Raw genomic sequence first — 19,556 nt, 5'->3', positions numbered from 1 at the left:
TCCCTCTTGCATCTCCCTCCCTCCCACCCTTCCCATCCCACCCCTCTAGGTGGTCACAAAGCACCGAGCTGATCTCCCTGTGCTATGCGGCTGCTTCCCACTAGTTATCTATTTTACATTTGGTAGTGTATATATGTCCATGACACTCTCTTACCCTGTCACATCTCACCCCACTGCTTTGTTATACTGCAGCAATTAACACAATATTGTAAAGCAAATATACTCCAATAAAGATGTTAAAAAAATTATTTTTAGTATGCAATAGATACTGATTACATACACATAAATAAAGACTGTAAGATACAATCTTTAGTCTCAAGGAGTTTAAGCCTTGTTTGGAAGACAATACATACAAAAACATCTGTAGTACAAGAACAGAAGTTGTCTAAGCTATCTAGAACTATATTCTCTCTATATATATTCTACAATCTTGTTCTACATATACCTATATGGTATATTCTATAAACCAGTGGTAATATGACAACTGAAATAAGAGAGAACAGATAGATAATAATAAGAAAGTAGATGAGCCTACCTAGGAATGTGTGTGTATGTATGCATGCATAAGTGTAGAACACCAAGGGCAGCTAATGTTTAATGTGTACCAGGTCTGTTTCTAGTATATATAGAATACATATATGCATATATAGAATAGATATATGTGTAGAATAGAATACGCATTATAGAATATACAGAATAGAACAGAATAACAGCTGCCACCCCAATTTATTTATTTTCTAAATTTAGATCTAGATATATTAAATGTTCTCAAAGGATAGTATCCCTGTGGCCCCTGAGATATGAAATCTGAGGAAAAGGCATTGGGTCACTTAAAACAGGAATTTGTGGCAGATTCCTTGTATCAGTGCTAAATAATTTCAGATGTTTCTACCCAACTCAGTCCCTTTTATTTACCATTCACTGTGCAACATTTCTTGTTTGCCGAGTACATACTGTTCAAATTTCCAGCGAGAGACCACTTGCGATTCAAGGCAAAAAGGTTTCTTTGGTGAACTTAAATTCTGAATTTCCTGAGCTAATGCTGATAATTTAACATATAAAACACTCTATTAAAATAGCTTTCCTTAGCTAATAGTTGCAGACTCAAGGCAGGAAAACTTTCAGTAAAACAGAGTTTATGATTCTGAATACTAGGTTTTTATGAATGTCAGTTATTTCAACTGTATTTTATAAACCATTTTATATGAAACATCATTTGCTAGCAACATATTTTTTTCTTTCTACAGGTCTGGAGTACTGGTAATATATACCAGCACTGAGATACAAAGCACCTTACAAATGTGACTTGATGTTTTTCTAGGTTGCTCACTCAACACTATTAGTTATGTTTCACTACTTTCTTCATTTAAGAAACCTGCTTCCAGGTTCCTCAGAAAACTGAAAATAGAATTACCATATGATCCAGCAATTCCACTCCTGGGCATATATGCAGAGAAAACTCTAATTCAAAAAGATACATGCACCCCTATGTCCACAACAGCACTATTCACAATAGCCAAGACATGGAAACAACCTAAATGTCCATCAACAGATGAATGGATCAAGAAGGTGTGGTATATACATATATACAGTAGAATACTACTCAGCCATAAAAATGAACACAATAATGTCATTTACAGCAACATGGATACAACTAGAGATTATCATACTAAGTGAAGTAAGTCAGAACGAGAAAGACAAATAGTATATGGTATCACTTATGTGTGGAATGTAAAATATGGCATAAATGAACTTATCTACGAAACAGAAACAGATTCACTGACATTGAGAACAGACTAGTGGTTGCCAAGGGGGAGGGGGTTGGGGGAGGGGAGGGGTGGAGTGGGAGGTTGAGGTTAGCAGATGTAAGGTGTTATATATGGAATGGATAAACAACAAGGTCTTACTGTATAGCAGAGAACTATATTCAGTATCCTATGATAAACCATAATGGAAAATATTTTAAAAAGAATGTGTATATATGTATAACTGAATCACTTTGTTGTACAGCAGAAATTAACACAACATTGTAAATCAACTATATTTCAATAAAAAAAAAAATAAAGAAACCTTCTCCCAGGACACTTATTTTACTTAAACTTTTTCAGTTACACTATATAAAAAGATATCATTTTAAGTAGCAATGGCCCAAATGATAATTAGTTTACTTGTAATCACTGATTACATATTCCCTATTCACTCAGCTGAAAAACCAGAAAATTCCCCCCAAATCCACAAAAGCCAAACAACAGAAATATTATAAACCTCTGAACCAACACATATGTGATGAGGGTACCCCAAAACAGAAAACAGTTTTCTTGCCTCTCTTTTAAGATGCTAGTGTTTTCTCTTATTCTGAAATTGCTCCTGATTTTTAGAAATTGCTTCTTGCACCCAGGTAACATTTTTAGGAGCAGGAGGAAATTGTTTAGTAATTAGAAAGGCAAAGTTATGATCAGACTGTCAGAGGTGGCTATAGAGCTTAAAGAGGCTCAGACTCAGGAAAAAAAGGAAAGGAGGTAGGTTTTTAGAACTGAGAATCCTTCCGGTCTTGGGAGTGGTACACTTTTACCCAAGGATCTGGGGGTGTGTTACAGTGGAGTTTCTTGCAACACATGTTCGTACATACCCCATAGGATAAGGATGGCCTGGGAGTCCTATTAGTTATCACAGCAGAGTTAATGACCAAACTTTTGTTGCATTCAGATAAGAGATCTGAACACTTGAAGCTTCTCTGTTTCTATGTTTTGATTTTGTTTTCTCTCCCCTTAGTTTCCTAAGAAGATTTTTTTGGAAAGCTCCAACCTTAGGGGAGCAAGAAGACTCAGATTGCAGAGGGGTCAACAGCTGGAGTAGCATCCAGAGTAGGACCCACAGTCCTACTGATGCAAGCAGACACGTGGGGACATAAAGGAAGCAGGCTGTGAAGAAGCTGGGACGTGGCAGTTTTCCCTGAGTATATACTACTGTAACCTAGTGACATTAGGAGAAACGACGCATTTCTCCTTGTCGGGCAGAAAGAGCTGGGATATGCAGCTGGATAGGGATTGGCAGTCCCTGCCTGCAGCTTTTCACCTGAACACTCAGCCTCATCCCGTGACTCATCTGACCTGAGCAGGGGGTGAATATCTGAAGTGCTGGACAGAGTCCTGGGCCAGAATTCTACCCAGCTCTGGCTTTCTCTCTTCCCTCCTTACAAGGGAGTACAGTGGTCCACCTCCCCGCCCCAATCCTTGTCTTCTCTTTCTGCGGTTTCATTTATGCATGGTCAACCGTGGTCCAAAAATATTACATGGAAAATTCCAGAAACATACAATTCATAAGTTTAAATTGTACAGCGTTCTGAGTAGTGCGATGAAATCTCATACCGTCCAGCCCTGTCCCACCTGGGATCACCAACCATGGCGTGATGATCCAGATTACCCAAAGATGACCCTCCTTCTGACCTATCGTCAGAAGGTCAGTAGTAGCCTAACACTACATCACAATGCCTACGTCATTCACCTCACTTCATCTCAACATGGAGGCATTTTATCATCTCACATCATCACAAGAAGAGTGAGTATGGTTCTATAAGATGTTTTGAGAGAGACCACATTCACATAACTTTTAATACAGTATATTGTTATAATTGTTCTATTTTTAGTTATTGTTCTTCATTTCTTACTGTGCCTAATTTATAAATTAAACTTTGTTATAGGTATGTACTTATAGGAAAAAACATAGTACATATAGGTCTTGGTACTATCTGTGGTTAAAGGCATCCACTGGGGGTCTTGGAACGTGGATAACGGGGAACTTCTATCAGGCTCTTCAACTTGTGATAGCAAAGGTTGAATCTCAAAATACCAAGGTTTAAGTGTTGTTAAGAAGTACTAGTGGTGGAGGCTGGGTGACTGGGTGAGGTACACTTACCAAGGGTTAAACTTAGCTTTGTTTAGAACAACTGCAAACTTGGCACACTGTTACTTGAGCTCTTTGCTATTTAGATACTTTTTTCTCCTGTGGGAGGCCCATTGCTTATTGATGCTAGTTTAACATCCATGCCTGACCCACTCTTTAGGTACTCAGACCTCTTTCCCCTAACTTTCAGCTTCACTTACAGGCAAAGAATGGCCTGTAGAACAAACCGATAGAGATGCAAGGAAAGGTTTATTCTTTCTCACCTGATCTGGTTGTTTACTATCTACTTTGGCCACATGATCGGACTAGACTGTTTAAAATCTTAAAATACAGTGGATTTTCTACATAAACTGTATCCTAGGACCTTCCTTCCACCCACTGCAGTTTTGGCAAAAATCAATCTTAAAACAATGCTCAAAATGCAAAGGGAAAGAAAACAGGCAGCTTTCCAGTGTGTTCCCCAGCCCCAAAGCAACCTTATCTGAGTGTGTTGTTTGAGGCATAAAATTAAGGATTTTTCATTTGAGCTTAAATAGTGGTTAAAAGAATTATTGTTGAAAATATTAGTGTTATAGTAGTATTTCAAGGAACTGAGTAGCATGTGCTGTATAGCCACAGTTATGGTACTTGGTTGCCAAATTTGAGATTATATCCTTTTTTTGGGAAATGGGGAGGTGCAGGAAGAATTCCTGATTTTGTTTTTCAGTGTTTTGTGGACAGGAGACTATTCCAGAGAAACAACCCAGAATTTCAGAATGAAGATGATATATTTTTCAAAATCCAATTTACAGTCACAAAATTAAAAACACAGACACTTAATCTGCTGTCAGAACAGTCCAGTGAAAAGTTATAAAGTGAGAATAGGATAAGTGCCAGCTCCTCGCTAAACTTTTAACACTTTAAAAGATAAAATATGTTGAAATGATTTAATATTTAACCCTGCCAAAACAAAAGAAATCCAAACATTGATGGGAGCTTGAATATCTCTCAGTGTCAATGCTTAGGGGCAGGAGGCCACCAAAAGATATGGTACCTGCTATGGTCTGAATATTTGTGTGCCCTCAAAATTCGTATGTTGAAACTTAACACCCAATGTGAGAGTATTAGGAGGTAGGGCCTTTGGGAGGTGATTAGGTCACAAGGCTGGATCCCTCTTTAATGGGATCAGTGCCCTTATAAGAGACATTTATCCAGAGATCTCCCTTGCCCCTTTCTTCTACCATGTAAGGCCAACTAGGAGGTGGGTCCTTGCCAGACACTAAGTCTGCTGGCACCTTGATCTTGGACTTTCCAGCTTTGAGAACTGTGAGAAATAAGTGTTTGTTGTTTATAAGCTACTCAGTTTATGGTATTTTGTTATAGCAGCTTGAACAGACTAAGATAGCACCATATCCAGAGCCTGTGTTCTTCTGCCTGTCTCAGTCCAAGGAATTACACATGACTTAGCAATTTACTGAATCCATATTACACTGAGGCCCAACTGCCTTGACAGAGGCTGTTTGCCTTATAGAGAGTCAGCTGTAAATGTTGGGAAGCCAATACGTACTGGGAATGAAACAGTACTGTTCTTATTAATACCCGAGTCTCATCATGATTCTTGTATTCTTTCCCTGTCACCTGCTACTGCTCTATATCAGGTTTATATGAAAGACTCCTTCCATTCCTCCCTAGGGCAGGGATGCAAGGTTACTTTTGGAAAAACACTTATGTCATTACTTCAATTCCTTTTTGTTATGATCCTCTTGTAGGGATGGCCTCAGAGTTCAGGCCCACAATCCCTTTTATAAAATCCTTGGACCAGATGTGTTGGGAATTCAAAATTTTTTCAGATATGGTGTCCATAGCATATGGTACACAAAACTTCCAGTGGGGTCCAAGCTAGCACCTCATAATCAAATATATTAATGCTTCTACAGTGAAATGTATGAATTTTCACAATACATAAAGACTGAAAATAGCTTCAAATCAGTTCTGGGAAAGCTTTGCCATCAAATGAGTTTTGGTGTCAAATGTGCAAAAAACAACTTTCAGTTTTCAGGCCATTTTGGCTTTTGAAATTGAGGGTTAAGGGAGTGTAGCTCTCTATTAGGTTTTCAAAGAGTTAAGACAAACTAATCTATTGGTGCTTAGAGAAAGAAGAGAGGAGGCCTACCACCATATAATTCTAACCTAAGAACCTAAAATAACCTGAGGGGGCCTTTCAAAGGGATCTTTTAAACACCAAATTTGACAACATTAAGAAGGATTTAAGTTAAGTGGGTTGTCTTTCTTCCCGGGCTCCTGTCATATGACCTTGACGTGTTTTGTTCCCCAGAGTGAGTCTGTGATGGTTTCTATTGTCATGGAATCTGAGCTGCATTGCTCAGAATCTGTCCTGCAGGGAAAGGAACCAGAAGTGGGCAGACCTAAGCTTTCTGAGACTCACAGAACATTCCCCGACTAGAATAAAAACCTCAACAAGGCAAGAGTGTTAGAGCCAACTGGCATGCTTGTACTATGACTCCACAATAAAGTAATTACACAGTTTGATTTTTTAAGAAGATAAAACCCAAAAAAGTTGCCTTTTCCCTTAATAGAGGGGAAGCTTTTCTTAAGGCCTAATCTTTGAAGTTTTAAAGGTGGAATTGGGAAGATTATATTCTGGCTTGTTGTGCTCGGGATTGTATACTAGCGAAGGGGTAAACTATCCTTGAGCTGAGGGGCTGTCGCCAGTGGAGACATATGGAGATAAAGGCTTACTTGGCTTCCAGGGCCAGTGCAATGATGCCTGCAGCCATGGGGGCTGAGGCCGATGTCCCAGTGTGGTTGTCCGTGCAACGCTGCCTCAGATCCGTAGTGATCTAGAAGACAGAAGTGGAAAATTTAGGGCTCTGGGGTCAATGTGAGTCACATGCAAGTAAAAAGAAATTTACTCATAAAACTGGAATGGAGGGGTGTTGAAATAGTTGTTTTAAATTCCTTGTTCCTGCACTCCTGTGACTGTATCACTTCCAGAGAATCGCCTGTGTAAATCAACTCTGAAAAGGGGAGGGTTTGGAAATTGGATTCCACTTGTGTTACAACCAGGGTCAGGACTAAGGTGAGCCTTTGGCCTGAAACATATGGGTTGTGCAAGTGTATCCTTAAATTTTACACCCTAGGCACCTCACTTGCCTCTCTCTGGTCCCAGCTTTAGTTAAAACAAAAGTTCTTTCATTACTCCAACATTTTAAATAATCAAACATGTTGCGCCAACAACCAGACACTGAGTTAAGCACCTAGCATAAGGAATAAAAGCACAGGGTCTTGTTCCTGCCCTCCTAGAACTATTACCTTGGAAAAGCTGCAGATTTCAAGCAAAAGACTTATTCTGCCCGAGAAGGAACTTTGCTTACAGACTCATTTTTAGAATGCACAGAAATGTGACTTGGATGAACCAAGACTTCCTGATAGATTTAACACAAACACTAAAAACAAGGTTGAAGCCAGTGTACTTGATGTGAAATGAACAGCCCTAAGTGCATGCTTGTATACTATAGGAGATTAGCCATTTTCCATTTTTTAAAAATCAAAACGTGAGGACTAGATCATTTTTTCCTCTTGGTTTTTGAATCTAGTTCACTTCAGCTGTGGCTGAATAACATGCCCATCAGCAAGGGCAGTGTTTCTCAACCTTTGTTCCATGATCATTTCATGAAAGAAGAAACATTAAATGCAGAATCTTCATAACAAGAGAAATAAAGCACTATGGTATATAATTTTGCAAACCACTGTAATATCTAAGATCCTCCCTCCCTGATAAGAATCCTTTTTTGCCCCCTTGGGACTAATAGCCCTCCTGTTGGGAAGCTACAAGACTTGTGAGATGAACTTAGGAGTCTCATTGTAGTTATTGGAAGACATTGGTAAAGCTTTCTCCGTCATCAAGACAAGTATATTGCCCATATTTTACAGATAAGAAAACTGAGGTGAAAGGTCAGCAGAAAGGTGTAGGGTAATAGAGGTGGCGAAAACAAAGCCTTGCTTTTCTAAGGTGCGTCCTTCAAGAGAAGAATGCAGATTAGCTGATTTGGAAAGAAATTTGCTCATCACCGAAAGAAAGCACTGCATAACTCTTTAGAAATGAGTCCTCCCCTAAAAGTTTCCTCAGTGTCACGTGAGGATGTCTGAAGGGACTCTTTAATTATCTGTTATGAATCGAGATTGGCATCCCGGTGATTTAGTTTCACACGAGGCCATCAGTGCTCACCGTCTGTTCTTTATGCCTTTTGACACCACTAATGTTACCAGATTAGCCATACCAGAGAGGCACTGATACAAAAGAAATGGGAGAAAGAGTAAAAATATAGAGAACCGCGTAGATAGGTGGTGGGAGAGAGGAGACAAGCCTTGCACTCTTTTCTGGAATAACTGAGAGCTGGGCAAGAGCCCGACCGCGTGTTTGGCAAGCAGGGCAAGTTGTTTCTAGATTCACAGACGTGATTAGCTAGCCATCCTCTGAGCCTCCACAGTGGATGTTCGCAAGATGTCTGGGTGAATAGAGCCCTACCCACTTCTACATTAAGAAACTTCTGAGATTTTTCAATTGTTGACGTTACAAAGGTATTTCTTTTTGGAGGGGGCCAGGTAAAAAAAACACATAACACAGATTTACCCTTTTAACAACTTTTTAAGTGTACAGTACAGTATTGTTAATTATATGCACTTTGCTGTGCAATCCTAGAGCTCTACGACATTTTCACCCTGCCTGACTGAAACTCTATCCATTAAACGACTCCCCGTGCCCCCTCCACAGCCCCTGGCAACCACCATTCTACTGTTTGCTTCTGTGACTGTCACTGCTCTAGGTACCTCATGTAAGTGGAATTATGCAGCATTTGTCTTTTTTGTGATTGGCTTATTTCACTTAGAATAACGTCCTCAAGGCTCATCCGTGTTGTAGCATGTGGCAGGATTTCCTTCTTTTTAGGCTGCATAATATTCCATTGTATTATGTAGTATATTTTCTTTATTCATTCATCTGTCAATTGGCATTTGGGTTGCTTCCACCTCTTGGCTATTGTGAATAATGCTGCAATAAACATAGGTATGTAAATATCTCTTCCAGATCCTGTTTTCAATTCTTTTTTTTAAAGACCAACTCCTTTAGACCCACAGCTGGCCTTTTCTTAATTCTTTCTTTCTTTTCTTTTCGTTTTTTTCCTTCCTCCCTTCCTTCTTTATGGCTGCGTTGGGTCTTCGTCGCTGTGCGAGGGCCTTCTCTAGTTGCAGCGAGTGGGGGCTACTCTTCATTGTGGTGCGCAGGCTTCTCATTGCGGTGGCCTCTCTTGTTGTGAAGCACGGGCTCTAGGCACGTGGGCTTCAGTAGTTGTGGCTCCCGGGCTCTAGAGCACAGGCTCAGCAGTCATGGTGCACTGGGCTTAGCTGCTCCACGGCATGCGGGATCCTCCTGGACCAGGGCTCAAACTCGTGTCCCCTGCATTGGCAGGCGGACTCTTAACCACTGCACCACCAGGGAAGTCCCCAGATCCTGTTTTCAATTCTTTTGGATATGTACTCAGAAGTGGGATTGATGGATTGTTAAAAAGTGATTTCTATTTCATTTGAAATGATGGGTGAATTTGCAGCCTTATTTTCCAAAGGCCTGGTCCCTAAGTCAATGCATAAACACCCCAGCAGCAGCCTGTTTCCAGGTCTCCAGATACACTGTTGTTGAGAGGTGGCCTTGCCTGCATTTTTCTCATTTTACCTCACCCTCACGGTCACATTCCTTTGCCAAGTTTTTTTTTTTTTTCAATGACTTGTGCCTGAATTCAAGATTTTTCATGATGTTTTCTCACTTGGCTCATTTTGCTTATTCTTCAGCTGCACCAGACACTTTCAATGTACAGAAACAAATCCAGAATAGAGACGCCAAGTGTGTGCAGCATTTGCGAGTGTAATAAATAGCTACCTCTAGCCTCACCTCCAGTGAACAATAAAAATGTTATGATGTTGGGTTGGCCATAGGAATATGCCCCATCCAAATAGGGTCCGCAGGTATATACACAAATGATATATACGTTAAGTAAACAGCCACTCAGTACTTTTATATATAAACACCAATTTACTGTTAAATGCTATTAATATAGGCAAGTTTGTGGAATTGCATATCATCATCATTGTGCTTTTATTTTTTTTTTCCAATCACTTTAACTAAATGAAACTTGAGTAGTGAGTAGGGGTAGAAAGGGAGTGGAGCAGGAAGGTGATGGAGAGGAGGGAGGTTAAAAGGAATGGAGAGAAAAGAAACGAAAACATCCTTACTCCCTTCTCATCCTGCTTTAAGTGGAAACTCCAGCTGGGTCATTTCAAGAGGAAGTTACTGTCAGTGGTCGAGATATTGAGGTGTAAATTACCGGAAAGATCTAAGGCAGGGTTTTCGTCATTAAGAGAACGCACAGCATCAGAAAATATTTATGTCCATCTTTAGAGAGAAAAGGCAAAGACCACCAAGGAGCATGCAATTTTAAAGAAAAATGATGCTCCCCAAACTGGAACCACATGGGGTAACCCCATTAATCACAACGCATGCATACAAGAACTGACAGTGTAATTTAAAGGAAAAGTTGCATTCAACGGTTGGCCCGCATCATGGGGCTGGGAATTCAGAGAGTTGATATGTGAAAACAGAACAATAAAGCGCATTAAGTTTCAATTCCATTTTAGAATGTCTCAGAATTTGGTTTTGGTCCCGCTGGCGCATCTTGCATGCTCTAAATTCCCCAAATTCACTACCCAAATCAGAAACAGAATTTTTCTCCACAGAACGTCTCAGATTGCTCAAGAAAATATCATTTCTGCCCATCAGAGTGAAGGAAACAGGAGATGACACCAGGCCTCACACCAGATCAAAGCTGTCTTGATCAGCAAATTAGATTTTCAGCCTCTCCCGGGATGGGTAGCAGATGGGCTTTTGGACTCCACAAAGTTTGGGATGTCATCTTGATTTGGTGAGATGGGGTGGGTATTCAGGTCGAGTCAGGCTTCTGCTGAGAAGAACCATCCCTTTTTCTCATCCTAAGCTCTTATTTCCGAGTATTTCACATTTCAATTACTTGGGCTGATTGGATCTTTTATTTTAGCCTGTTGATGTAATTCTCCAGGGAAACTCAGTTCAGATTGAGGCTGGCCATAAATGACAATTCTTTACAGAGTTAGGAGTTTCTATCTCCCTGATATCTTGTGATCTGTCTTATTTTGAAGGTGCCATATTGTCTCATATCTGTTAAAAGAGCAACTGAACAGATATTTTTAAAATGTGAAATGATTCTGTCTGTTAGGTTGAATTTGTTTCTGGTGTTGATTTGGATTTGGATTAGAAAGGTGCCAAAAAAAAAACCTGTTTCAGACACAGCTCTGGAGGAGGATAAGGGCAGAAACTACATCTTAAATGCGTTAACGAATAAAATAGGAGAAGCTGATTTATTAAGCACAGCAAAATATAAAGGAACCAAAGACTAACTAATGCTTTCGGTGTTCACCAAAGTCACAAAGACTGGTGTAAAATTCAATTATGACTTACAAGGTCACACAAAATTCCACTCCCATGTTGCAATGAAAATCTGTAACTGTAAAGTACAAACGTAAGGTTTTGCTTATAAATGTGAGGTTGCTATCACTAAAGAAGGATCCCATCTTATATCATTGTTTGAATCTCTATAATGTTCAGCTCAGTGCTGGGTACAGAGCAGAGGTACAGTATTTATTTGTTAAGTTGAATTACTAGTGTCAAGCTCCTTTATACTCATTTTGTTCTATATTTTAAACTCTCCCACTTATTAGGAAAGACTTCAAGGTTACTTCTTTATCGATTCTCCAAATAAGACTTACATAAACTTATAAGCAGCCTACAAAAATTATGCGTGTATGTGTATATATACAATCCAGGGTCTAAAGTATAGCCATTTCTCTTACTACTACTATTGCTAACACTAGCTGCACTGCTTCTAAAACCACCACCACCAGCAACTTGCAAAGAGCAACGCAATGAGCGATAGGTGTGTATGTGTGCACACAGCTGTATATAAAATTACATTTGATCCACAAGAACTCTGCAAGGAAGATATATCAATACTATTTATTAACTAAGGAAATGGAGGCTCAGAGAGATTCATGAGCCCAAGGACATGCAGCCACTAAAGAGCTGGTAAGTGGTGAAGTATCAAATCCTGAAATGGCAGCAAAAGAAAAAGCTGAGCTACAGAGTGTAGTCACCCATGAGAGCAAAGGTGGCAGTTCCAGACCATCACCAGCAATTATGGCGAAACCGGCCTTGGGATCCAGCCCCCGTCAGCCAGTGGGTATCGCCATTCTCCTTCAGGCCACAATCAAAATCAGAATTTTTCAGGCATAAACTTTCCTTCCTTCTTTTTAACATTCTCAAGAGAATATGGATCAGACGTCTATACAAACTAAACACATCTGGATTTGCTAGTCTCTCACTCATGAAAAATCATGACATTTCCCAAATCAAAAGGAGAAACAGAGAGATGATAGTAATGACTGCATCTGAATAACAAATTCGTTAGTGGAGAGGGTACTTTCTGCAAAAGGAAATGTGTAGCTGCTTAGGAATATTAAAAGCAATAAGATAATTCCTCCAATGGAACTGGTCTTTCAGGCCAACCCTGAGATACCCCAGGCAGCAAGTTTGTTTTGAACACAAATAAATAAAATGACATCAGAAGAGGGCTGAGCAGAGCATATACTTAAACCTTGGCTCACTAGACCCAGGAGGAATACGATGGCCCCCATATTCCAATCACTGAGACAAATTACTAGAGGAAAAACAGACAAAGGCTGAACAAGTCCCAAAAGAAACAGATAATTTAATGATGGGAGTGACTGGGGAGAGAGGGGAGCTTTATCTCTAACAGAGAACTTGGGAGAAATTCAGGAGGTAGTGAAGGGTTACATAAAGACAGGATCTTTAAGGATCCTTGACACTAAGAATAGTTGGATGTACAGCTTTACATAGCAGGATTCCTTCAGGCAATTTCCTATGTGAAATATATTGTCAAGTACCCTTTGCCTTTCTCCAACCTACCAGTAGAGGAAGATTCTCTGAAAGAGAGAGAGCACCTACCTGCCTCCTGTGACTGTTTAAACCCCTTGTGAGGCTTCTATCTTTCTCAACGTCAGTTACGCCTGAACATTTATCAAGCTCAGCCTCTGGGAAAGAACAAAGTCTTCAACCTCAAGTGGTTTCCATTCTAGCATGGAAAACAGACAGTCAATAAAAAAATATATAACATCATGTTAAGTAGCTCTAAGGACGCTAGAAAGAAAACTGAACAGGATAAAAGGGTAGAGTGCGGGGAGAGGGGAGTGCCACTCTTTCAGGGGAAGGTGAGGAAGAACAGCCTTCCTGAGAGGAAATTGGAGAAGAGGCATAAATGAAGTGGTTTCTGGGAAAAGAGTGTTCCTGCCAGATGACACGTGTCGCACAGGAGGGCCCTGGTTTGAAATCACACAAAAGGCAAAAGGTAACTTTGGGGAGCTCAGCGCCAGGCCACGGGAACTAGCCACTTAGACTGGCCAAGGGCTTAGGTGTTTTGCAAGAAGACCGATCGATCGTCTGAGGGCGTTAGGAAGAGGTCTAACGGCATGAAATTCAAAATTAGCGAGCCATAAAAATAAAAATGTTGTGTTCAATATAATCACCAATAGTCCCATGTGGATATTTAAATTTAAATCAATTAAAATTTAATCGGAATTAAAATTAAAGTTAAAGTTCTTCCATTGCACTGGCCACATTTAACATGCTCGACAGCCACGTGTGTCTAGTGACTACCATTTTGGCAGCACAGATGGAGAACCTTTCCATCCCAGCAGAAAGTTCTACTGGACAACGCCGATCTAAAGGACCACGAAGCAAATTGCTCATTGTATTAGGAGTGTATAAAATTTGAATACACTGTCATCAAGAATATAAATGAGGGGCTTCCCTGGTGGCGCAGTTGTTGAGAATCTGCCTGCCAATGCAGGGGACACGGGTTCGAGCCCTGGTCTGGGAAGATCCCACATGCCGCGGAGCAACTAGGCCCGTGAGCCACAACTACTGAGCCTGCGCGTCTGGAGCCCGTGCTCTGCAACAAGAGAGGCCGCGATAGTGAGAGGCCCGCGCATCGCGATGAAGAGTGGCCCCCGCTTGCCGCAAACTAGAGAAAGCCCTCGCACAGAAACGAAGACTCAACACAGCCAAAAATAAATAAATAAATAAATAAATTTTAAAAAAAAAGACTATAAATGAAAGTAAAGGTAATAAATTTAAAAATTAAAATTACTTTCCATGTTAAAGAAGAACGAGTGGGCCAAGTAGTGAAAAACAGTGGATGCCTATATAGTCCACATACTTTTCTTTTTTTTTTTTAATCACTGTGAAGAGAACCCCAAACAGGTAAGAAAAGCACCATTCTTTCATACAGCCCCATGCTGGATGTCCCTGGAAAGGATCCGGGGCATGACAGCACATTGGTTACAAGGTGGGCTGGGGGTTCAACACAACTTTGGTTGGAATCCAGACTCTACTACTTACTAGATGTGTTTCTTTTAACCTTTCAAACTTTAGTTTTCTCATCTGTAAAGTGGGGACAATACTTGCTCTTCCTGCATAATGTTTTGGGGACACAAAGAGATGATGCATTCAATGTGCATAGCACACTGCCAGGCACACATTAGAAGGGCAAAAAATGTTATATTTATGACATGTTAATATAACTATAAATGTACTACATGTCTGGCATGGAATAAAATGTATATGGTGTTGTTAATAAAAACATTCTTTCATAATAACCAGTCATGTCAACTGATTTCTATTTACCTTATAGGGGAGCTTCTTATCATAGTAATCTTGATAGTTTGGTTGCTTCACTTGTTATAATAAGGTTCAAGGCCATCACTGATCCAAATCTATTAAAGCATGCGTGGAATACCAAGGTCCACAACTGTACTGATAGTGATGGTAGGAAACCAAGGGATGAAGACTTGGCTACGTTCTGAAACTCAGGGCAAGGTTTTCCTACTTGCACACCATGAAAAGGACAAGAAAAAATTATTTAACCAAAGTGCTTTCCCAGAAGCAGTGAGATCTTTCCTCTCTCCTGGATCCTCAGCGTCTGCCTCAGTTCAACTCACAAAGGTGCTCTATGAATGAAGAATGACAACCGTGCTCTTCTGAAGAAGCTGCAAATGACAAAAGGAAATGGATGGACTGGGGAGGGGCGCCCCAGAACAAAGGGAGACACTGCTGTTCCTGTAACACTCAATCATGGATGCCACTACCAGGAAGCGGGCATCTCTGAGGGCCCACAGACATCTGGTTCAAAGCGTGGTGAAGAAAAGGTCCCAAGCGCAGAGCAGGATTATTTGTCATTCTGACATCTAGAAGGAAAAGGGGCAGCTGGACCATAAAAGCCTGATGTTGCCGCCAACTCTACTCATGTTCAAACTGTTAACATGTTCACCATCAAAGTGCCATTCTTTACGGGGTGGGTGGAACAGATCGTGGTTCTACAGATTGGAAAGACGAAGGTGCAACAAGCACCTCTGTTAACAACAGCTGGAAAAACGACCAGCCTAAGCTCCCACGATACAGAAAGCTACACTGACTTGGGAAACAAGGGTACCAGCCACTTACTAGGTGGCTCGTTGCCACAGGCATTGTGTAAGTACATTATGTTCAGTATATTGTTATCTTCATGAAAATTTATGAGGTTGGTTCTGGCTTTACTTCCATTTTACAGATGAGGAAACCAAGACTCTGTAAAGGTTACTTAGCCACTGAGTGGTCTGTCTGTAGCTAGAGATTATAATTTGAAACAGCTACCACATTCCTCTCCAATTGAGGGTAATCTGGAGATTCAGGCAAAATAAGAGAATCTGAGAACTGGCTAGAGAAAAATTAGTAATAAATTGCTGCCATGAAAATGGGAGAGGTTAAACAAAAGGAAGAGCCAAGTAAAAGTTAAATAGATAACTTTATATATTGAGTGAGTCAGTAAAGGTTTTGATATCAGAAGCAGCAACTAGGAAAAAGTGAAATATGACCTGAATCAAGGATATTGACATTAAATCATGGTGTCCATCTTTCCTCTCAAGCCCTATCCCTCACCACAGAATGATCGATTTGTCCATCCATGGAAGAATCCTAAATGACCACCCAGTCAATGGGGGTCATAGCAGCTACCACACCATCACAGTAAATAGTGATGAAAAGCCCAGGAAGGTCAAGTGTAAGGAGTAAATCTCAGGGTAGTGATTCTGAGGTCCCTCTATCCGCACTGTGCTCTTCCATCTGGGACCCAGCAACACTTCCTTCTTCCTTGATATTTTGCCCATTGGATTATAATCTTCTCTTAAGGAAGGCACTTATGGAACTTAAAAACACCTCTCTCACAACAACTGCCCCACAGGAAATAATAGCACTAGATGGGCATATTTACTTGGAAGCAATGGCGAGTTTTCATTAACATGCCTTCAGACTCTAGAAGTTCGGGAAGACAATTCTTATTCCAGAGAGTTTTCATCAGGATTTTCATGATGCAGAACTGATGGATGCCACTCAGTATTAGTGGGCCTTGACCAGGAGCTCTGAGAGATGAGCAAATTTGAAAGCCAAAGGAACATTCCTAGATTAAAACATTTCCATAATGATGGTAAACTATCATAGAGCATCACTTTCCCATGAAGAAAGCTATGGAACTTCAAAACTTGTCATCTCTATATTTTCTTCTTTTATATTTCACTTTGTATTGTGGAATATGTTTACTGATGTATGATGGAGGTATTTCCAGGGTTACTCATGTGCATGTTTTTAACCTAATTGTTATGAAGGGATTAGAGAAAGATGGGGGCAGATGGGATATGCATAGGGGTAGGCAGTTTTTATTTAAATCAATCTGAAAAATGTAACTAAAGAGGATAGTAAAAGGTAGCCGAGAAATCAAACATGAAAATCCTATAGTAATCAGGAATCAAGAGGAACCAAATAGATATGGATGAAGAATTACATGAAGGAGGTAGTATCTTATCACCTCTATTTCCACTGCTGTATAAAGCCAGAGGGAGCATCGCAGAGTGAACCAAACCTGCGTGAATCACAGGATCTGAAAGCAGGGTGTTGGCTAAATGCTAAAAAGTGTCATGTATAGCAGCTTAGCTCCACTTTAGAAAGACAAACCCCGAGACATTTTATAAAACCATGATCAGGAAAAGAGCAAAGTGCAAAGGTGTCTGAAATTTAGAGTCAGTTGCACAGTGTGGGGCATCCTAAAAGTCAGACCTTTCTTGAGCACCAATGGGTCAGGTAGTGTGCAAAGCACTTTCTATCTACTTCCTCATAATCACTGAAATAACTCCATGAACTAGGTATTATTAAATGCCCTCATTTTACAGGTAAGGATCTTGAGACAGAAAAATTAAGTAATGTATCCAAAGTTACCCAGCTAGTAAATAGTTCCAGAGTGAATGAAACCCACGCAGGCTGGTCCTGCAAACCTGAACTCTTAACCATTTTACCACCTGCATAGAGAGCAGAGCACGTTGGTAAGCAGATCACACAGGACTACTGTGCTTCTCGTTCAGGCAAACTCTGTGCTGCAGTGTTAGAGAAGCACCTTTTACATAGGTTTAGGTCACACTGAATTCGTTGTACTTACTTTGAAACCAAAGTACTCAAGCTGAAGTTCAAAGGCAGTACGGGGACAGAGTGATAGGGAACTGGGCTGAGAATCCCACCCAGTCTCTTCTCTGCCACCAACTCACAAGGTGAATGTAGTCCATTCATTTGTCTTCAATAAAACTGAAGCTTAATCATGTCTAAGGCCACATTCAATGCTGGAATGTAATGACCCAGACAGGCTTTTTCAATAACTTGGTAACGGAATGGTAATATTTACAAATACCTGTGTTGAGTAATCAGCTAATCTTTCTATTTCCATATATTACTTGTGCATATAAATGCATGGTCTCCCTTTGTGTTTCAAAGTGAAAGATAAATAAACCAATCATGCCAGACATGCAAATATCACATACTATTTTCTTATCATAGGACTCTCCGCTGCTGTAGGTTGTGGCCAGCGTGGACGAACACTCTTCCAGGTACCAAGGCTTCTTTCCGCTTTCGGCTGTGCTGCTGATGGAGATGGTGTAGATGCTGTTGGTGTAGCCATCACAGGAGCAGTGGTCTTTGCTCCTCCCACCATTTCCCGACGCCCAGACAAAAACAGAGCCGAGGCCTCTCCGCCCCTGCACACAAACAGAAAAACTTAGATGATGGAAGACATGGGTCACAGACCCTAGATGAAGACAAGATCAATATCAACATGGCAGAATGAAGCATTTGCAGAAGGGGTACGATGCTACATTAATAGTGTGCTGGATCTAAGCTGCTTTCTGAAGTAAGAGGAGTTGCTTTTAAAAACTAAAATAGGACTTCCCTGGTGGCGCAGTGGTTAAGAATCCACCTGCCAATGCAGGGGACACGGGTTCGATTGCTGGTTCGGGAAGATCCCACATGCCGCAGAGCAACTAAGCCCCCGTGCCACAAATACTGAGCCTGCTTTCTAGGGCCCACGAGCCACAACTACTGAAGTCCGTGCACTTGCAGCCCGTGCTCTGCAACAAGAGAAGCCACCGTGAAGAGTAGCCCCCGATCGCCGCAACTAGAGAAAACCCGTGCGCAGCAACGAAGACACAATGCAGGCAAAAATAAATAAATAAATAAATTTATTTAAAAAAAAAAGACAAAACTAATTTGGATGCAACGTATAGCATGACAGCTATGGTTAATACTACTGTATTGTACATTTGAAAGTTGCTAAGAGAGTAGGTCTTAAAATTTCTCATCACAAGAAAAAAACTGTAACTATGTATGGTGATGGATGTTAACTAGACTCACAGTGGTGATCATTTCACAAATATATACAAATAATGAATCATTAATGTTGTATACTTGAAACTAATATGTCGATTATATCCCAATTAAAAAAAGAAACTAAAATAATTACCTTTCACCTGATATAGTCATAGAAGTAACAAGAGCACCAACAATGACGATCATAAGGGCTAACATTTTACTAGATACCTACCGCGGGCCAAGCACAATTCTAAATGTTTTACATGAATCAGACTGATTTCCTCCAACAACTCTGTGAGAATGGTACAATTTTTGTCCCCATCACATAGATAAAGAATTGAGGTACAGAAGTAATGTTTTTAAGGTCACAAGCCAGTAAGTGGAAAGACAAAATTTGAACCCAGACAGCCAGACCTCAGAGTTGGAATATTATTAGTCACAATTACCATAGTCATATTATATTCCTATAAATCTTCATCCACATGAAGTGGCTGCTATTATGTACCCTCATTTGATATATGAGCAATGTGAGGTGCACAGAGGTAATGTATTTATTCTGAGATCACATCATCAATAAAGGGCAGAATTTGGGATGATGCCCTTCCTTCCAGAGCTGTGCTTCCTCTATGCATGGCAGGGACATTAATTATGAGGCATGTTATGGATGCTACCAGAAATAAAAGGATTTCAAGATCTAATACATTTGGGAAACTCTGAATTAAGCAAAATTAAACAGGTTCCCTTATTGCAGAACTTCTAAGAGTCTTTAGTGAGT

General features: G+C 40.4%; 1 protein-coding gene across 9 annotated transcripts in view; it reads right to left on the bottom strand.

Moving 5' to 3' along the window:
• Window positions 1-19,556, bottom strand: part of PCSK5 (proprotein convertase subtilisin/kexin type 5) — a 475,211-nt gene that overhangs the window by 265,708 nt on the left and 189,947 nt on the right. For all 9 annotated transcript variants that reach the window (XM_057548456.1, XM_057548455.1, XM_057548453.1 and 6 more), the window contains exons 8-9: window positions 17,959-18,171; window positions 6,643-6,743 (exon numbers count right to left, since the gene is read on the bottom strand). In XM_057548456.1, coding sequence (XP_057404439.1) covers window positions 6,643-6,743; window positions 17,959-18,171 — 314 coding nt within the window. The remainder of the gene's footprint in view (window positions 1-6,642; window positions 6,744-17,958; window positions 18,172-19,556) is intronic.

The sequence above is a fragment of the Balaenoptera acutorostrata genome, chromosome 6, assembly GCF_949987535.1.
Source record: "Balaenoptera acutorostrata chromosome 6, mBalAcu1.1, whole genome shotgun sequence".
Classification (NCBI taxonomy): domain Eukaryota; kingdom Metazoa; phylum Chordata; class Mammalia; order Artiodactyla; family Balaenopteridae; genus Balaenoptera; species Balaenoptera acutorostrata.
Note: the sequence above shows the minus strand (reverse complement) of the source record. Positions and strands in the feature narration are given on the sequence as shown.